Genomic DNA, 17,675 nt, shown 5'->3' with positions numbered 1-17,675 from the left:
TCTACCACCAATTTGCTTTAACTGTTAGTAGTTTGTATTCTTGTACAGAGCTTAAGCTTGCAATAAACTTTTGTATTGCAATAAACCTTTATATTATGTGACATGATCACAGTGTTCCAATATCTCAGGGGTTGCCACAAAGAAGAGGGAGTCAAGCTATTCTCCAAAGCACCTGAAAGCAGGACAAGAAGCAACGGATGGAAACTAACCAAGGAGAGAAGCAACCTGCAACTAAGGAGAAACTTCCTGACTGTTAGAACAATTAACCAGTGGAACAACCTGCCTCCAGAAGCTGGGAATGCTCCAACACTGGAAGTTTTTAAGAAGAGACTGGACAGCCATTTGTCTGAAATGGTATAGGGTTTCCTGCCTGAGCAGGGGGTTGGACTAGAAGACCTCCAAGGTCCCTTCCACCACCACCACCACCACCACCACCACCATCATCATCATCATCATCATCATCATCATCATCATCATTTTGAACTGCCTGGGTTTTCTGATTCCTGTGCCCAATTCAGAAACAACTGTGTCTGTGTGCAGTTGACGTGATGATATCGGAGTCTTTCCTTGCCTCACTGTGCTTAATTTGAGCATAATATCAGGTGGCATTATTTGATCTGGAAGTTAGTTCCCAGCAATGATAGCACTTATTCTCCATTCCCACCACAGAGTCATTTTGCCTTTAGCCCTCTGCACGTTCCCTTTGTGTTGAACTTTTATTACTCTTTAAAAAAAATCTGGATGCTGGTGGGTCTGTTTCTAGCAGCTGTTTGGCAGCTAGGGCTCCAGAGTCTGAGCACTTGGTTTATGGAGGAGAATTGAAGGCCCGAGGCCAATTTTAAACCATTGCATATGAAAAGTGTTGTGTAGCGGGTTCTTTGGCACAGGAATGAAGACAAGGCAAGTGAATTCAGGAAAACTCATGGTTTATTGCTTGCAAGATCTGAACTGAGAATTGGGCTGTAACTAGCCACAATATATATATTTATTTATTTATTTATTTATTTATTTATTTATTTATTTATTTATTTATTATAGTCCAGCCCCTAAGTGGCAGCCAATAGGTTTGAAGCAACCATTGCAGCCTAGGGACAGCCAATAGCAGCACTGGAGACTTGTAGTCTGGGTTGCTGGAGAGCCGTTAGCCGCTCCAGCAACCTACGTGGTATAACCATTGAGCCCAATACATAACAAAAAGCATGTTATGAGGTTGGTTCAGATTAGATCATTGCTGAGGTAGGTTTTGAAGTGGCAGAGAGTAGAACTTGGGTTAAAAAATGGCCCCAAATGAAATTGAATACAAATATCGTAATCGCAGTAACACAGCACAAAGTAATTTAAATTAAAAGGAAATTCTGAGTCATTCTTCTTATAGCAGACTGTAAATAGAGATAATAGTCTCTCTGTATGTATGTGTGTGTGTGTGTGTGTATATATATATATATATATACAAACACACACACACAAACACAATGTATTGGCTGATATATATATATATATATATATGTGTGTGTGTGTGTGTGTGTGTGTGAGTGTGTGTGTGTGTGTGTATCAACCAATGCATTGCATTATGTATAGAGGATGAACTATTCTTATTGTTTTTTTAAAGATACTGGTTTTTTAAAGATGCTGGTATTGAATTCGCTTTCCTATGAGAAATAGTATGTATATTTTGATGAAGTCGCTTGTTATTTATAGCACACATCCTGTGCATAGCAAGCATGATCTGAGTAAGGTATTTTAAGCATTGTGGAGAGCATGCCAGAATGAAAAGGAAATATGTTTTGCTGTATTGAATGGCCTAACCACACTCCCCATCCACGGGCCGAAGATCATTAAAGAGAGATCCAACTTAGAACTAAGGAGAAATTTCCTGACAGTGAGAACAATCCGTCGAAGGATTTGTCTCCAGATGTTGTGGGTCTATCACTGGAGGTTTTCAAGAAGAGATTGGACAAGTCTGGGGTGGAAAAAAGGTCCCTTGCTCAAGCAGGGGGTTGGACTAGAAGACCTCCAGGGTCCCTTCCAACTTTGTTAGTCTGTGTTCTGTGTTCTGTAACTCATTTTAAGCATATAGTTTACCTACACCTGACATTTTCATCTGCAAATTAATCCAGAATGGGAGAGTGTTCTTAACTCTGTTGCCCTTAAATATCAAAAAAGAAAATATTCTGAATTTCTTTTTGAGTTAATTTTTATACTCTTATTCCTTCTGGAGGAACCCTAATAGTTGCACATGGGTCCTGTAAAGCTGCTATCATTTTGCTCCTTTAAAAAAGGAGGAGGGGGGGTGAAAGGTTTCAATCTCCAGTTACAGTTCAGCAGTATCAATAAAAGACAAATTCTATTGAAAAACAATATCTTATACACAATTTGGGTGGAAGAAAGAGATATGGAACGATAAGAGTTTGTTTTTATTTTGGAAATGTGAGACTAAGGTAGTGTTAAGGTAGATTCTGAAAACTAAACAAAAGTTTAGCTGCGATGCACCACCCTCGGCAGCGGCAAGGGGCTGGTTTTATAAGACACAGGACAATGACATCTTCATATTTTGGAAACAAAAAACTAAGGCTTGTCGTCTTTTTGTTGCTTGGTTTAAATCAACTTGGCTTTCCATCCACCTTCCCCTTCCCCACAAATGCTATAAAAAAGCAGTAAGAGATTTCTTGCAGGAATGATATTAGCCTTGTAATTGTCTCCAGGTGATGAACTTGGCAGTCCTTCAGATCTTGTTGGACTACAAAGTCCATTCTCTGGGATGGTCATCCTGAGTTAGTCTGATGGGTATCAGAGAACCTGACATTCTTAAGGTATTTCAAGTTAAAACCCCCACCACATATGAGTTGTAAGAACTGAATTCACTGGAAATGTTAAGTAGAACTGGAGGAATAACATATTTCTAAAGCTTTGTGTAGCTAAATACCTAATCAGATTTGAACTTGGCAGAAATTCACTTCGGAGAAAGTGTCAGGAAAACCTAGCAGCAACATTTTGGCAATACCCAGATCACTAGTTTTAATTTAATTCAGTCATAAACAGTGTAGGGAGTTCTGTCTGTTTAATTGATGAAAATATGACAGTTCTGAAATACTGTGGCTTTTGCAAGGTTTTAACATTTTTTCTTTAATTATGGTTTGGACACTAAACAGTCCCTATTAATTTGGTTTGGCTGTTGGTTGTGAAGCTGTGGTTTCCTTAACCATAGTTTATTGAGTAAACCCCAACTGCATGGGATTATGCAACATACTGAGCCATAAAATATTGTTTGTAAACTGGAGTGGTTGAATTCATACAGCCTATTAAGCCAAGATCAGGCAACCCCTTTATGACTTAGCGTGATAAGTGAATGCAAACAGTGCTTGCTGATTTCAAAACTTATTTTTCTATCACCTCTGAAACTTTCAACTCTGCTATTACAATCTCTTGAATTTTCCCCACCATCTATGCATTTTCACAACAAGACTTTTTTCATCACTCACTGTGCAACTCATTTTTTTCTCCCATCTGCTGTTTCAACGTGGACCTATTTTCATTTGGCTGGATAATATTTCCAAAGTTGATATTAAGATGAAGCTGACCTGTGTTTGAGTTCCTGAGCTGGTCAATGAAAGAGGAGTGTCCATAGTAGAACTTGACTTAGTGGAAAACAAGCAGTGCTTTGATGCCTGGAAGTAGATTGCTCAATTAGTGTAGCTCTTTTAATTACAGGTAGTCCTTGATTTACAATCAATAATTTAGCGAGCATTTAAAATTGCAACAGCAAATTCAAAACAGGAGAAAGAACACTTAGCCTGCACTGTGATTGGTTCTTTTTTGAACTTGTGAGACACTTTCATTTTTAAAAACACACGATGCTCTAGACTGAGTAGCTAGATTCTTCACCCAAGACAGCTAAGAACAAAGATCTTAACTGACATTAACTGTAATTGAGTTTTAAATGTGAAGTAATGTGACTTCTACAGTTCTATGTTAAAACTGGCTTAGCAGTGATTCTGGCAGATCCCTTCGTGATTCCTTTTCAGGGTGGATTTAGAACTCCTAATGGAGGAACTTCATTCTAAATATTTTTGCTTAATTAAACCCAAACAAAGAGAGCCCTTCAGGATTCCTAACAGGGTCAAAACCACTTAACTTGACATACCTACTTAGCATAAGCCATTGATTTTAGTGGGATTAAGGCTGCAGCTCTGAAAAACTGTGATTCTTGAACCACTCAATCAGCAGAAGACCGACTGAAGTCATATGTAGTGCTCCTCAAACAAGTCATGTTAGGAATTCAATTCAGTTGCAGCTAGGGCCTTCTTTTTCCTCTCTGCCTTAATTAAGTATGCTCTAATTGGAAGGTGTTTTAGAATTAGAATTCCGATTCCTGTTAACTTACTGGGAATAAAGCACATGGCTGTTTAGAGCATGTTAACATGTTGCTTTGTGTGTGTGCTTATGAAATTGGAAATCTCTTTAATTCGTAAGCATATTGTACATTGTTGGTTTCATCCTTTGTTCAAAGGGCATTGCTTTGTGAAGTTTACAGCAATTCTGAAGCCTGCAAGGAATTTATTGTGCTGAAGGAGGAATGAGCTCTTATGGTTAGCCTAAGTGGAAAATTCCTCCAATGGGATTTCCCCATGTGTTTTACCAGGAAACATAGATAGGGCAGCCTAGAATAGTCAGTGCCTTCCTAACCATACCCAAGCACTCCGAATTTGTTGGCGATGTCCATTTTGCTTTCCGAGTTCATGGTGAGTTAAGCCTAACCCTAAGTGGAATTTTCCTCCAATGGGATTTTTCCATCTATTTTACCATGAAAGATAGATAGGGCAGGCTAGAAAAGTAAGTGTCCCCCTAACCATACCCAAGCACTCAGAATTTGTTGGCAATGTCCATTTTGCTCTATGAGTTTATGGTGACCTAACCCTAACCGTAAGTGGAATTTTCCTCCAAATGGATTTTCCCATGTATTTTACCAGGAAAGATAGATAGGGCAGGCTAGAAAAGTCAATGACTTTCTAATCATACCCAAGCACTCCGAATTAGTTGGCGATGTCCATTTTGCTCTCCGAGTTCATGGTGACTTAACTCTAACCCTAAGTGGAATTTTCCTCCAATGGGATTTTCCCGTGTATTTTACCAGGAAACATAGATAGGACAGGTTAGAAAAGTCAGTGCCCTCCTAACCATACCCAAGCACTGTGAATTTGTTGGTAATGTCCATTTATCTCTCTGAATTCATGGTATATGAACTATATATTGCTGATATAGTTAGTTTCAATTTCATTCTTACAGTGTAATTTCAATTATCGTGACAATGACAGAACAATAAAAAACCTTGAAATTTCCTGTGTGCTTATTACAGGACATTACAAATTCTATTAAGTACTCTGTTATGCAAACAGTTTAGAATGCACCCCCCAATTGTGGCATCTGTACAGATCTGGGGACACAAACCTCATGTTGGTCCAGGCCGATCTACAAAGAAGGGGAAGGCTGGTTATTTGCAACATTGACTCTATTGGCGTCTCATTAATTTTTTTTGTAGTTTAATGATGTCAAACAACACAAGTTGCCATTTTGGAGTTCTGCTTGAAGGGAAAACGGGATTGCAGCCCATGAGCTGAAGGTTATACCATTTTTGAAAAAAAGGAAGAAGGCTTGGAAAGCAGGGATTAAGACTCCGTTCTAGCAGAGGGGGTATTTTTTCTATGAATATTTTGTAAACCAAAAAACTTTTCCACTCTTTATTATTTGCTGCCTGCTGCCTTAAAATAAAGGCAGCTGCCTTTAGCCCTGTGTCAAAATTTTGCAAAAGCAGCTATCTGAAAGCTATCTGGCACTGTAGTCAGAATGCAGTATTGCATGCTAACTCACTGCTCACTGTCAGCAGTTCGATCCTGACGGAGCTCAAAGTTGACTCGTCCTTCCATCCTTCCAAGGTTGGTAAAATGAGGACCCAGATTGTTGGTTCCTGTAAACCACTTAGAAAGGGCTGTAAAGCGCTATGAAGCGGTATATATAAGTGTTATTGCTATGTTGGTCTTCTTTGAGTAGAAGCACTCAATGACAATCTTTGACCACTTCCATCCATTTCAGATGTAAAAAATCCATCATGAATGGACCTGCAATACACATTATGTTTTTATTGGTTTTAGTGGGACTTTGACACAATTTAATTCTTTTTTAATATTTATATTTATTTGTATTTTCTTGTTGTTAGCCGCCCTGAGTCCTTCAGGAGATAGGGCGGCATACAAGTCTCATTATAAATAAATAAATAAACAAATTAATCTGATAAAGACGTACAGGCAAGCAGATAAAGAAGTGATTCATTATCTTTTCCTATATCTCATTCTTGCTTTATTTCTCCTGCTCAATAGTCCAAAAAATAAAATAAAATAAATGTCTTTCTCCCCTTTCATCAGGTGAACGCTTTCTCCAGCAGTACCTAACTGATCTCTGTAATTGTCTTTCAGCTCCTTTCCTGTTATTCTTTCAAGCCTTACCTTGTAGCTGGAGGAATTTTTTATTCCCCAAATAGTTAGTAATAACACGGAAAGGAGTCAGCTTTTTTTCCCCAGGTGATGCAAAGGTAGACACAAAGCACCAGGTTTAGTTGGGCCAGAGGCCCAAAGTGGCCAGCTTAGGTTGTAAAAACATTCACAATGTCTTCTGAATGCTTGTTTTTCTCTTATGTCTGATATTCTTTGGAACATGGAGATAGTCAACAGGCATGCTGACTCGTTCGTTCCATGATATTACCTAATCTCTTTTCAAAAGCCTTCGGGGTGGGTGGGCCATCTCTACATTTTAAGGCAATGGTATTTAAAATTATAAATAACTAGACAACTATAAATTATAGTTACCGGTAATTATAAATTAACTAGACAACTCACAAGCCCTTAAGTGATCTTTTCAGAGAGGTTTCCTGACCAGATTCATCAATATCTTTGACAAGGTAGAACTTCTAATGTAATGATACCTTCCCTGAAAAAAAAAATTAAAATTCAGAGACAAATTTGAGAGATGAAAGTAGCCCATGTTGACCTGTATAGCACAGTCCAACATCAAGAGTTGACCAAAGGAGATATTTTATGACGTTTTGTATTATGTCTTAAAATGTTTCGAGATCGTTTTTATGCCATAACATGTTTCTATGAACAGTTTTATGTCATAAAGTGTTCTATTAAAACTTGCCAAATTTCAGTTCCACGCTCCTGGATTTTGGATGCCTTTTGTAAGTCTGAGGTACCTTGGTTCAAAAATCGTTGCCCTGTGTCATTCCGTTAAAGATGACGTGAATGACAGCTTTTTCTCTTGAACCTTCTGATACAGAAAACTCTTTTAGTTCGTCTGCTGATTTGTAGTCAGTGGTTGAACCTCATCCCTGCTTCACTCCTTGGCTGCCTGTTATCGACTAGAAGGAGAGATTCAAGTGCCCAGAATCTCTTGTAGGAACAGACCACAAGTGATTCTGCTCCTTAAAGAGATTGAACTGGTTAGTTTAGCAGCCAAAATTTGGTGGAATGGCAATCAAGAAAGTTTGGGTTGCCACCTATAGAAAACCAAGCCACATCTGGCAATGGGTTCTAGAGTCTGCAATCCACTACTCTAGTTGCACAAAAACATATTCGTGCTAAGCATCCATACAGCATTAACCTTGTGAACTCCTAAGCTTCCTCCTTCCATTATATAATCAAGATGGACAGTATTTAATATTTATTTGTTATGTATATGTAGGGGTGTGGGTCTATACATATGTGTATATAGTATGGTTAGGTGTGTGTCATGTATGTGTTGCACTTTGAGAGCGGGCAACTAAATTTCATTTTTGATGTGTGCCGTTGTGCCCACAGTAAAAAAAAATGACAATAAAGGTTATCTTATCTTCTTGAGTTATTGTGGGACATGAAGAATTCTTGGACTGAATACTGAAAGCTTTTATAGAAGATCCACAGAGGAAAGTATTTTTTGAAGGAACCAGGAAATTTTGTGTCTCTTAAAGGGGAGGGTGCCTGGAGGAATGTCAAAAGCCTACAGCTAATCAGGAAACATTTTTGGGGAGCTGGCCAACTAATTCTAGAGTCTCCCCTAATTTTGGCACCAACTAGCCCTTAGGAGAGACTCGCCTGCCCTTGGTTGGTCTTTTTAAATTCTTATGTTATGCAGCAATCTATTTTGCTTGTCTCAAAAGCTGTCTATACCTTGCTTCTGTAAGCTCGGGACAAACCAAAGGTGAAAGGAACAAGTATGGCATGGATCCAATTCTGTCTGAACAGGGTTGTTTCGGGGGTGAGTCATCCGATACCCATATATAGCGGTGAATGAAAGAAGGACTGGGACAAAACAAAACAGAATTTTTGAGAACCCAAGTCTACAACCACAGTTTTCTGGGCAAAATGCCACACACTAATTATTTTAGCCAGTAATAGTTTCCCGAATTCTGTCTTGGACAATGGCAGTGTCTAGGTAGCAACGCTTGGCTGTGAACATTTAGCTTGGCTGATGATGATTTATTACTATTAATTTAATTTAGAGCAAATTAAGTTGGATGGATCCCTCCTCTTCTATTCTACCAGCTCTGAATGAAGTGGAAAAGGAACTGGCTCAAGATCACTGACTAAATCCCCAAACCCTATTTTAAATTTCTGGTTAATGCATTTCCTCTACGTACGTATACATAATCTTGGAATATTATGATCCAGCTGTCCAGAGAAAATGGATAAAGGCGTTTTGTGAAAGAGAACGTAATGAAAAAAATGATCTTTTATATTAGAATAGTGGTAGTAGCTTGAAATTCATTTGCATAGTCAGTCTTGCTAGGCAGCTTGAACTAACCATGCTTCTAACAGTGTGTTGGGGATGATAATACTGCTGGTGAAGGAGCAAAGCTGAGAGTGGTGAAATTGTTCTCTCAAATCTAATCATAGTCAGACGTCTGTGATCTAACTTTTAAGTCTTCTCTAACAGCCTTCTCTAACTACACTTTAAAAATAATAAGTTCTGATCAGCTTGTAGGACTCTTAGAAGACACATTAGATGACATGCATGTCAGGTTCAGAAAATGAGAAGTCCAGGCAGTTCAGATGAACATATATATTATATAGGTTTATTGTCCACTAAAGCTGTCTACAAGAATTAGAACGACTAACAGTCAAAGCGAGTTGGTGGTAGCTAAGAGTCAATGGAAGACAAAGTGGGCAGGATTTAGATCTCTTGTGGGCACGAAGGGACTCAAGACTGATGATACACATGACCCTCCCTTGCGCTCAGCGTCGTCATCTCCTACAGTGCCTGAAGATTTTGTAGGAATCAAGCTCCAGAACTCCCAGAATAGAGGACCTCCCTTTATCAATACCAGTTGTTCTGTCTCGCTCTCTCTTTCACCCATAAAGAATTATTATAAATATTTTTTTTAAATTATGGTCACAGACCAGAATTACAGATAAGAAAGGTTAAAAATAAATAAATAAAACTAAAATAAAGGCAAGATAATATTTAACAATGGGTGGTGGATTGTCAGGGGTCAGTCACAGTTTGCCTAATTTCGCAGAGTGCATTAACACAATTTAGCTGCATTGAAAAGGACTACGCTGGAATGATCCAATAACAGCAATTGTACCTGAAAAAGATGAGTGTTTTGTGGTCTTTTTATCAGGTGAGGTGTTATGAGATGGGTTCGTGAGTCCTTATGGAATTATTTTTAATTTTGAAAAGATAATTATCCATCACTGTAACGTGTTTTCAATTGGCCCCATTGCCAGTCTAAGGTGCAACCAATACTGATGTTTAACTTAGGGAGGATAGTATGACTGCTTTCATAAAGAGCGGTATTTAGAACAGAATAACAGAGTTGGAAGGGACCTTGGAGGTCTTCTAGTCCAACCCCCTGCTCAGGCAGGAAACCCTATACCAGGGGTCTTCAAACTCGGCCCTTTTATGACTCATGGACTTCAACTCCCAGAATTCCTCAGCCAGCGTACCTGGCTGAGGAATTCTGGGAGTTGAAGTCCATGAGTCATAAAAGGGCCGAGTTTGGAGACCCCTGCCCTATACCATTTCAGACAAATGGTTGTCCAATCTCTTCTTAAAAACTTCCAGTTTGGGAGCATTCACAACTTCTGGAGGCACGTTGTTCCACTGATTAATTGTTTACTGGAGATGATAGTCAAAATCTGTGGGGAATGTGGATATCCACATTCTTCCAATGAGAAAGTTCAACTTCAGGAGGGTGGGATGGAGCCTCTGAGTAGAATAAGGCAGTTGCTAAGTGGAAACAGCAAGAACGAGGCAAAACGGAGAGGAGATCCTTGTAGACAGCAAGCAGAAGACCTGGTGTTTGGCTTTGACCGAAGGGAACGTTGCTATGGTGTTGAACTAGCAGTGTTTGCAACTGAGCTTCACATACAGGGTCATCTGGGGTTGGTGAGCAGGGCAGCCAAACAGAATTCCATGGGTGGAGTGAGTGAATCCACTTAAGGGTTGAACCCTCTGGCTCTGTTGCTGCTGAGAAGCTCTGACCTTGTATGTTTAGATATCTTCCCCTGGGTGGGGATGGGCTTAGGGGCTGAAAATTTTCAGCTGGTTTGAAATTCTACCCAGTCACTTTTCCCAATGTTTTGTTATTTGTTTGCCTAAGTAGATCCTTCGTCCTTTAGGAAGAGCTAGTTTGGCTGTAGGAGCACTATTATACTCCCTCTTTTTTTGTTGTTGTTGTTTAATGAGCGGAAGCATTGTGCCTTTTGAAAAATGAATTTAAAAATTATGTAATCCCCCCCCAAGCATACAGAAAGTTGTCATTTTACTGGTTGACGTCTTAGTCACCGGACCACTTAAGCCATGTAGGAAATTGACAAAGTTGGAGTGGTTGTGTGAAGAGAGAATCTGGAATGGAGACCCAAAGCTGAAGACCAGCGAAGAACTCAAGACAGGACCAGAGAAGAAACTGGAAATCAGAACACACCAACCTTCAAACCCTACTTTTAGAAGAAGTCAACGCTTGGCCTTGCTGGTGGACACTAGCATCTAGAAGACTCTTCATTTGAGAAGATAGAGTGGCCAGGCTCACCACCCAAAGCTAGGAGATTCTTGCCTGGTGGTTAAGTTCTTAGCTGAGCCATTCCTACTGTTCCTACTGCTTAAGCAAGCTGGGACCAATTCACCAATTAACATCAGCTCTAATTGGCTGGGACATTTCAGACTCACTGCCCAATTTGCTCATTGGTGATGCCTCATGTTGCTCATAAAGAATTGTGGCCCTAAAGAAAAATAGATTATTTATTTTTTTTAGCCCTTCTTTATTACGTTTAGAAATAACTCAAGATGGTGAACATATCTAAATATTCCTTCTTCTTCCTATTTTCCCCACAGCAATCCTGTGAGGTGGGTTGGGCTGACAGAAAGGGACTGACCCAAAAGTCACCCAGCTGGTTTTCATCCCTAAAGTAGGACTAGAATTCACATTCTCCCATTTTCTAACCTAAAGATCTTTGTATTTAAATACGAATCACAACCCTTGCCTTAAATGCAAAGGGTACAGGGTCTGTATCATTTAAATCGCAGTACAGTTGTGACACAGAACAGCCTTTTATCTTTGGTTCAGATTTTAAAATGTTTATCCAAGTTAAAACATAAAAGATAACTGGCTACAAAGTTGACTTTTAAAATAATCTCTTACGCCAACTACTCTAAATCCTGTCTATACTTCCATCCCATGCTAAAGTGAATTGCTATTTAAGGCGAGTTTGCATTGCCAGAAAGAAGGATTATTATTCAAGTAATTCACCAAAGGTTGGCATTCCTGTTTAAATCCATTTATATTCTACCTAAGGTTGTTTTACCTAAAGATACCATGCTCCAGCCGTCTAATCCTGTAAAAAAACTATTTTCCCAGTTGGGAGATTTCTTTTCCATTACCTGGTTTATAAATATCTAGCTGCTCTTTCGATAAGTTAATAAATAAATGGCGATAAAGGAGAATATTTGTAGTTCAGGGTTGAAATGAGGGGTCCTGGGTTATTTTCTTACAGATGTTTCATTACCCAGCTAGGTAACATCATCAAGGGGCCCTAATAAATAAGTCTTTAAATAATCAAGAGCCCATTGGTCAGTCCCTTTCAGTTGCATGATTTTATTAATTCTGAAATATTCTGAAGGTTTTTTTTAAAGGTAAGATGGGTCCATCAGTTTGAGAATATTTTTTCTATATTTTCAGTAAGTGTTTTCTATACCCTGGCTAGATTCTTACATACCAGGATGCAGAATACCTATCACAATTATAATGTGGCCAGGGTTCCAAGGCTGATCCTCACATGGATGGTTTGCCTGGATCCTTGTAAAATGCAGGTGGAAAGCATTGCAAAGATCTGAGAATTAGAATAGAGCTTAGATTTTGCAGCATCCAACTAACCAACCTATGTTTTAGACTTCCTGAAATTTCCACTAGAGAATAGAATCTTAAATAATTTTAAACTAGAGTCCACTAATAAGCTTAGGAGCTGGGCATCAGAAAAGGCAGCCATTTGTTAATTTGATTTTTAAAAATCCATGATTAACTTCTTTGTTAATGCAAGAAACCAGCATGTACATCAAGAGTCCAGCTGTTTCTGTACTAGAGACAAATTCCTTATGTATCTAAGCACACCTGGCAAAATATTCTATTCTATTCTATTCTATTCTATTCTATTCTATTCTATTCTATTCTATTCTATTCTATTCTATTCTATTCTATTCTATTCTATTCTATTCTATTCCCCATTCTCTATATATTCTGTATGTTCTGTATATTCTATATATTCCATATTTACACTATTTAGATTTGAGTGTACAATTTCTCAAATATCATTTGTTCAGTAGCCCATAAGTCTAAATTCTGGTTGCATCTTTTCATTATATGATCTTCATCTTATTTATATTTTATTTCTCTTTACTGTGACAGTCCATTCTTCAAGGATAAATTGAGCATATATTGTTCCTTGTGGAATTACTTCAGTAGATTTCAGTTTTTGCTTTCTGCTCTGGCTGTTTGGGTCACTAGCAAAGGATAAAAAGGGCTCAGGATAACTCGGCTGGTTGCTTCTCTGTGATTTTTGTCTTTCATCGGGGTATTAGTCATCTTTCCTTCTAACTGGCTGTCCTCCCCAGCTCCCACCGTAGACACTAATACCCATCTTTGTCTATTTTTTTTCTTATTCTTATACGCTCCATGGAAATCCTTGCAGGGAACATTAAGTCCGTTTTGCTCGTAAGGCCCCTGATGTTTTCCCTATTTATGTTCTGTGCCAGAAATTTTAGAGAGAAGATAGAAGCAACATTTTAAGAAGAAGGCTGATTCTTTTACTGTTATGGGAAGCAACATTTTAAGAAGAAGGCTGATTCTTTTATTGTTATGGGAGAGGGAAGTAAGAAAAAGAAAATCTAAATTACTGGATGCCCATGACGATACATTTGTATGTAGGTAAACAGAATTTTGCACACTCGTTTTAAGCAGAGCCCAAACACAAAATATTTGGATTGATGGACAAGAAAGTTGTTAGCTAATGAATTTCAGGAGTTGGCATTTACTTTGACTGTATTAATTACGAAGCAAGTTTTATAATGGCAGAATTCTCTGCTCTGCAAAACCTGCTGCGTATCTGTGTGTTTTAGCCCCGTGCGATTATTCTTTTATTTTTATAGGCTTCCATTGTTTTCTAGCTGCTCTTTTTAAATATAGGTAGCCCTCAATGTACGGCTACAACTGAGGCCAAAATTTATGTCCTGAAGCAATTTGTTAAGTGAGTTTTGCCCCGTTTTATGACTTTTCTTGCCACAGTTGTTAAGCAAATCACTCCAGTTAGGAACATAATGGTTAAGTGGATCACGTGACCCCAGGACACCATCATAAATATGAATCAGTTGTCAAGCATCCAAATTTTGATCCCATGACCATGGGGATGCTGCAACAATGGTCATAAGTGTGAAAAATACCATAGCATAGCAATAGTACTTAGACTTACATACCGCTTCATAGTGCTTTACAGCCCTCTCTCAGCCATTTACAGAGTCAGCATATATTGTCCCCAACAATGTGGGTCCTCATTTTACCGACCTTGGAAAGATGGAAGGCTGAGTCAACCTTCAGATGGTCAGGATCGAACTGCTGGCTGTTGGCAGAGTTATGGAAAGCACATTGATTTGTGCTTTAAATTGTAAGCCGCCCTGAGTCTTCGGAGAAGGGCGGGATATAAATGGGATTAAAATTAAAAAAATTAAAAATTAAAAGGAAGGAAGGAAGGAAAGACAATAGCATTTAGACTTATATACCGCTTCACAGTGCTTTACAGCCCTCTCTCAGTGGTTTACAGAGTCAATGTGTTCATCCCAACAATTTGGGTCCTCATTTTACCGACCTGGTCATAAATCACTTTTTTCAGTGCCATTGTAACTTTGAACGGTTGCTAAATGAACCGTCGTAACTCGAGGACTATCTGTAGTCTATTTTCATTCTCATCTTAAATGTTTCTTAAAAAAAACATTTTTGTAAGAGAGCCCCTTCCCACATTTTTTGTTAATGGAAGACTAGTACAGAAATGAGAAACAGTTAAAATAAACAATATGCTTTAGCCTTCTTCAGCTTTAGAATAACTGCATAACAGGCACCGACAACTTAAAGTGTGTTACATGGGCTCTTCTGATTTGCCTTGACAGAAGGTTGATATCGTTCCATCGTTTTAAGCAAGATGTAAAATATCCTCGCAAATAATTTTTTTTTTAGGAATTGAGAATACTGTAGTTTTTCAGGATGTTGTATAGGGAGTTGACTGCTGTCTGATATGATCTGGTATATTGAGATGAAAATAAAATAGCATCTGCCTCCCCCTCCCGCCAAGAGTAGTTTTTATTCCAAGTGGTAGAAATCTTTCCCATCTTTGAATGTGTTCTATATTGGAAAGGAAAGCTTTGTGTTCAGACAAAATTTATATACCGGGTAGTTGAAGGTTTTGGATGCTGTATACTTGCGTTTTCCTTAAACGTTATTCTCTTCTTAATAGTGTTTACTAGGTTGCTCTTACTATAAAATTGAATCTGCTTGCTTTCCCCCTCTTCTCTTCCCAAAATTTATTGGGTGCTTAATAGTCAAGCTGGTAAAGACTGCAGAAGTGTTTCCATTCTAACAGCTAACCTCTTGGGTTGAATTTTTCCACGCTCCTGGCTGTAATTCAGATTGCTACATAGTGGAATACAAACCAAAGGTAATAAAACATCTGTCACATTGGCTTCAATGGAATATAAATGGCTTCCACTCAATAGGGAAAAAAAACTTTCTGGAGAGTGTAATTCATTAAACAACAGCAAGCGTAGTAATGATGTAATATAATGGTGGAGTCAAAGAAAAATAAGTATCAGAATGGTATACGAATGTCTATACAGGTGAAAAACTATTGACTACATTTTAGCACTTAGTTTCATTATGGCCATTGTATAAAATTGCAATTTAAAGAGGGATTGCAGTTTGGAATTTATTAAAATAAAAAAAAAGCAGTCTCACAAATAATTAGATTGCTGACCAGCCAAAAAAGAAAAAAAATGATTCAAATGTTAAAAACTGGCATATGCAGGTAATCCTTGACTTACGATCGTATCTGAACCCCAAATTTATGTTGCTAAGTGAGACATTTGTTAAGCGAGTTTTGCCTCATTTTGCGACTTTTCTTGCCCCAGTTATTTAAGTGAATCATTGCAGGTGTTAAGTTAGTGACATGGTTGTTAAGGGAATATGGCTTCCCCATTGATTGTTCCCTTTCTAAACATATAAGGAACGGCTGCTGGAATTGGTTATGTCTAGTTTAATGAAGAGAAGGATGAGGGGGGACATGATAGCAGTGTTCCAGTATCTCAGGGGCTGCCACAAAGAGGAGGGACTCAGGCTATCCTCCAAAGTGCCCGAAGGCAGGACAAGAAGCAATGGATGGAAACTAATCAAGGAGAGAAGCAACCTAGAACTAAGGAGAAACTTCCTGATAGTTAGAACAATTAACCAGTGGAACAACCTGCCTCCGGAAGCTGTAAATGCTCTAACACTGGAAGTTTTTAAGAAGAGACTGGACAGCCATTTGTCCGAAATGGTATAGGGTTTCCTGCCTGAGCAGGGGGTTGGACTAGATGACCTCCAATGTCCCTTCCAACTTTATTACTATTACTATTACTATTATTATTACTATTACTATTATTATTATTATTATTATTATTATTATTATTATTATTATTATTATTATATGCAGATGGCAACCCACCTGGTCCAATTGTCCAGTGGCGACAGGAGTCCACGGCTATCCCTTGTAAATTAACTAAAACCTTCCCCACAATTAAGGGAAGAATTGTGGTAATCACATCTAGGGTTTAATTTGCTTCAGTCCTGGTCAGTGATGAGGCCAACCAAGTATTTAAATGACTAGGCTTGTATGCTACGGTACACTAAATCTTGATGTTGTAAACCGTGATTAAACCCAGTTGTCTGGTTCTCAAGTTGTGCTCAGTCATAAACTATGGTCTACGCGCCACAGAAATCAGGTTTACACAATTTATTAAGCCAAATCCAAAGCGGCACTTTAGCCAACTTTTGAAAGAAAACAAAAGTGCTTACAGAGAGGTGTTTATTTCTGTGGCTAGTTTTCAGTTAAAATTTTTAATTTAATTTAATTTTATTGAATTTATATACCGCCCTTTCCCGAAGGACTCAGGGCGATACCACCCCATAGCACTTTTATGGCACACTCTGAATGGTTTATAATAAAGGTCTTCAAACTTGGCCCTTTTCTGACTTGTGGACTTCAGCTCCCAGAATTCCGCAGCCAGGCACGCTGGCTGAGGAATTCTGGGAGCTGAAGTCCACAAGTCATAAAAGAGCCAAGTTTGAAGACTCCTGGTTTATAATATCAGCATTATTTCCATATCGCCCCCAACAATCTGGGTCCTCATTTTTACTGACCTCAGAAGGATGGAAGGCTAAGTCAACCATGAGCCCCATCAAGATTGAACTCTAGACTGTGGGCAGAGTGTTGCCATTGGGAAATGTACTGTATTTGTCTTCTTTTGTTTGAATTTGTAACAGATGATCTTGTGTTCTTTTCCAGACAACAGCAGAACGGTTACAAGATGCTTACTTCTTGCCTGAATTTGTACTTTCTCCACAAGGAAGCTTTTTAGAAGACACCGCAGGAGAGCAGTTCCTTACTTACCACTTTGATGATCAGGTTAGTCTGCTGAATGTGAAACGAGGGCGATCCTTTTATTCAATGTTGGGAACATCTCTGCTTGTTGGCACGATGGGCTGGTGCTGTGTTGGTTGTCTCTGTGTCTAAGCCAAGGCCATTTCAGACAGTCCTCATTTAGCAACTGTCTCATTTAGTGACAGCGATGAAACAATACAACTTTATGTCCAGTCCTCACACTGATGACCATCAAGGTCTGTAAAGGGAAGGGAAGCTGAAGTCAGATCATAAGCACAGTCGAAATTTCCTTTAGCAGCTGCTTCACTCAGGGACCGAGTTGCAGGTCCCAATTGTGTTTGCTAAAGGAGGACTATCTCTATTCCCCTTAGCATAATGGAAAGCTACAAAAAATACAATGATATTGCTAGTTAAATGAATCCCTATCGGAATAGGAAGAAATAGGGGAGACATGATAGCAGTATTCCAGTATTT

The 17,675-nt window shown here is 38.7% G+C and overlaps 1 protein-coding gene and 1 long non-coding RNA gene across 3 annotated transcripts in view; one reads left to right on the top strand and one right to left on the bottom strand.

The window, feature by feature from the left end:
- Nucleotides 1-17,675, bottom strand: part of LOC310645575 — a 590,514-nt gene that overhangs the window by 225,525 nt on the left and 347,314 nt on the right. The gene's annotated exons all lie outside the window — the stretch shown is intronic.
- The window catches only part of ADAMTSL3 (ADAMTS like 3), a 156,484-nt gene that overhangs the window by 28,070 nt on the left and 110,739 nt on the right, over nucleotides 1-17,675 (top strand). The window contains exon 3 of the mRNA XM_083371306.1: nucleotides 17,106-17,225. Coding sequence (XP_083227432.1) covers nucleotides 17,106-17,225 — 120 coding nt within the window. The remainder of the gene's footprint in view (nucleotides 1-17,105; nucleotides 17,226-17,675) is intronic.

Source organism: Vipera ursinii (assembly GCF_947247035.1).
Source record: "Vipera ursinii genome assembly, chromosome: 11".
In the NCBI taxonomy this organism is placed as follows: domain Eukaryota; kingdom Metazoa; phylum Chordata; class Lepidosauria; order Squamata; family Viperidae; genus Vipera; species Vipera ursinii.
The sequence above is the reverse complement of the archived record's forward strand: the minus strand, read 5'-3'. Positions and strand labels throughout refer to the sequence as shown.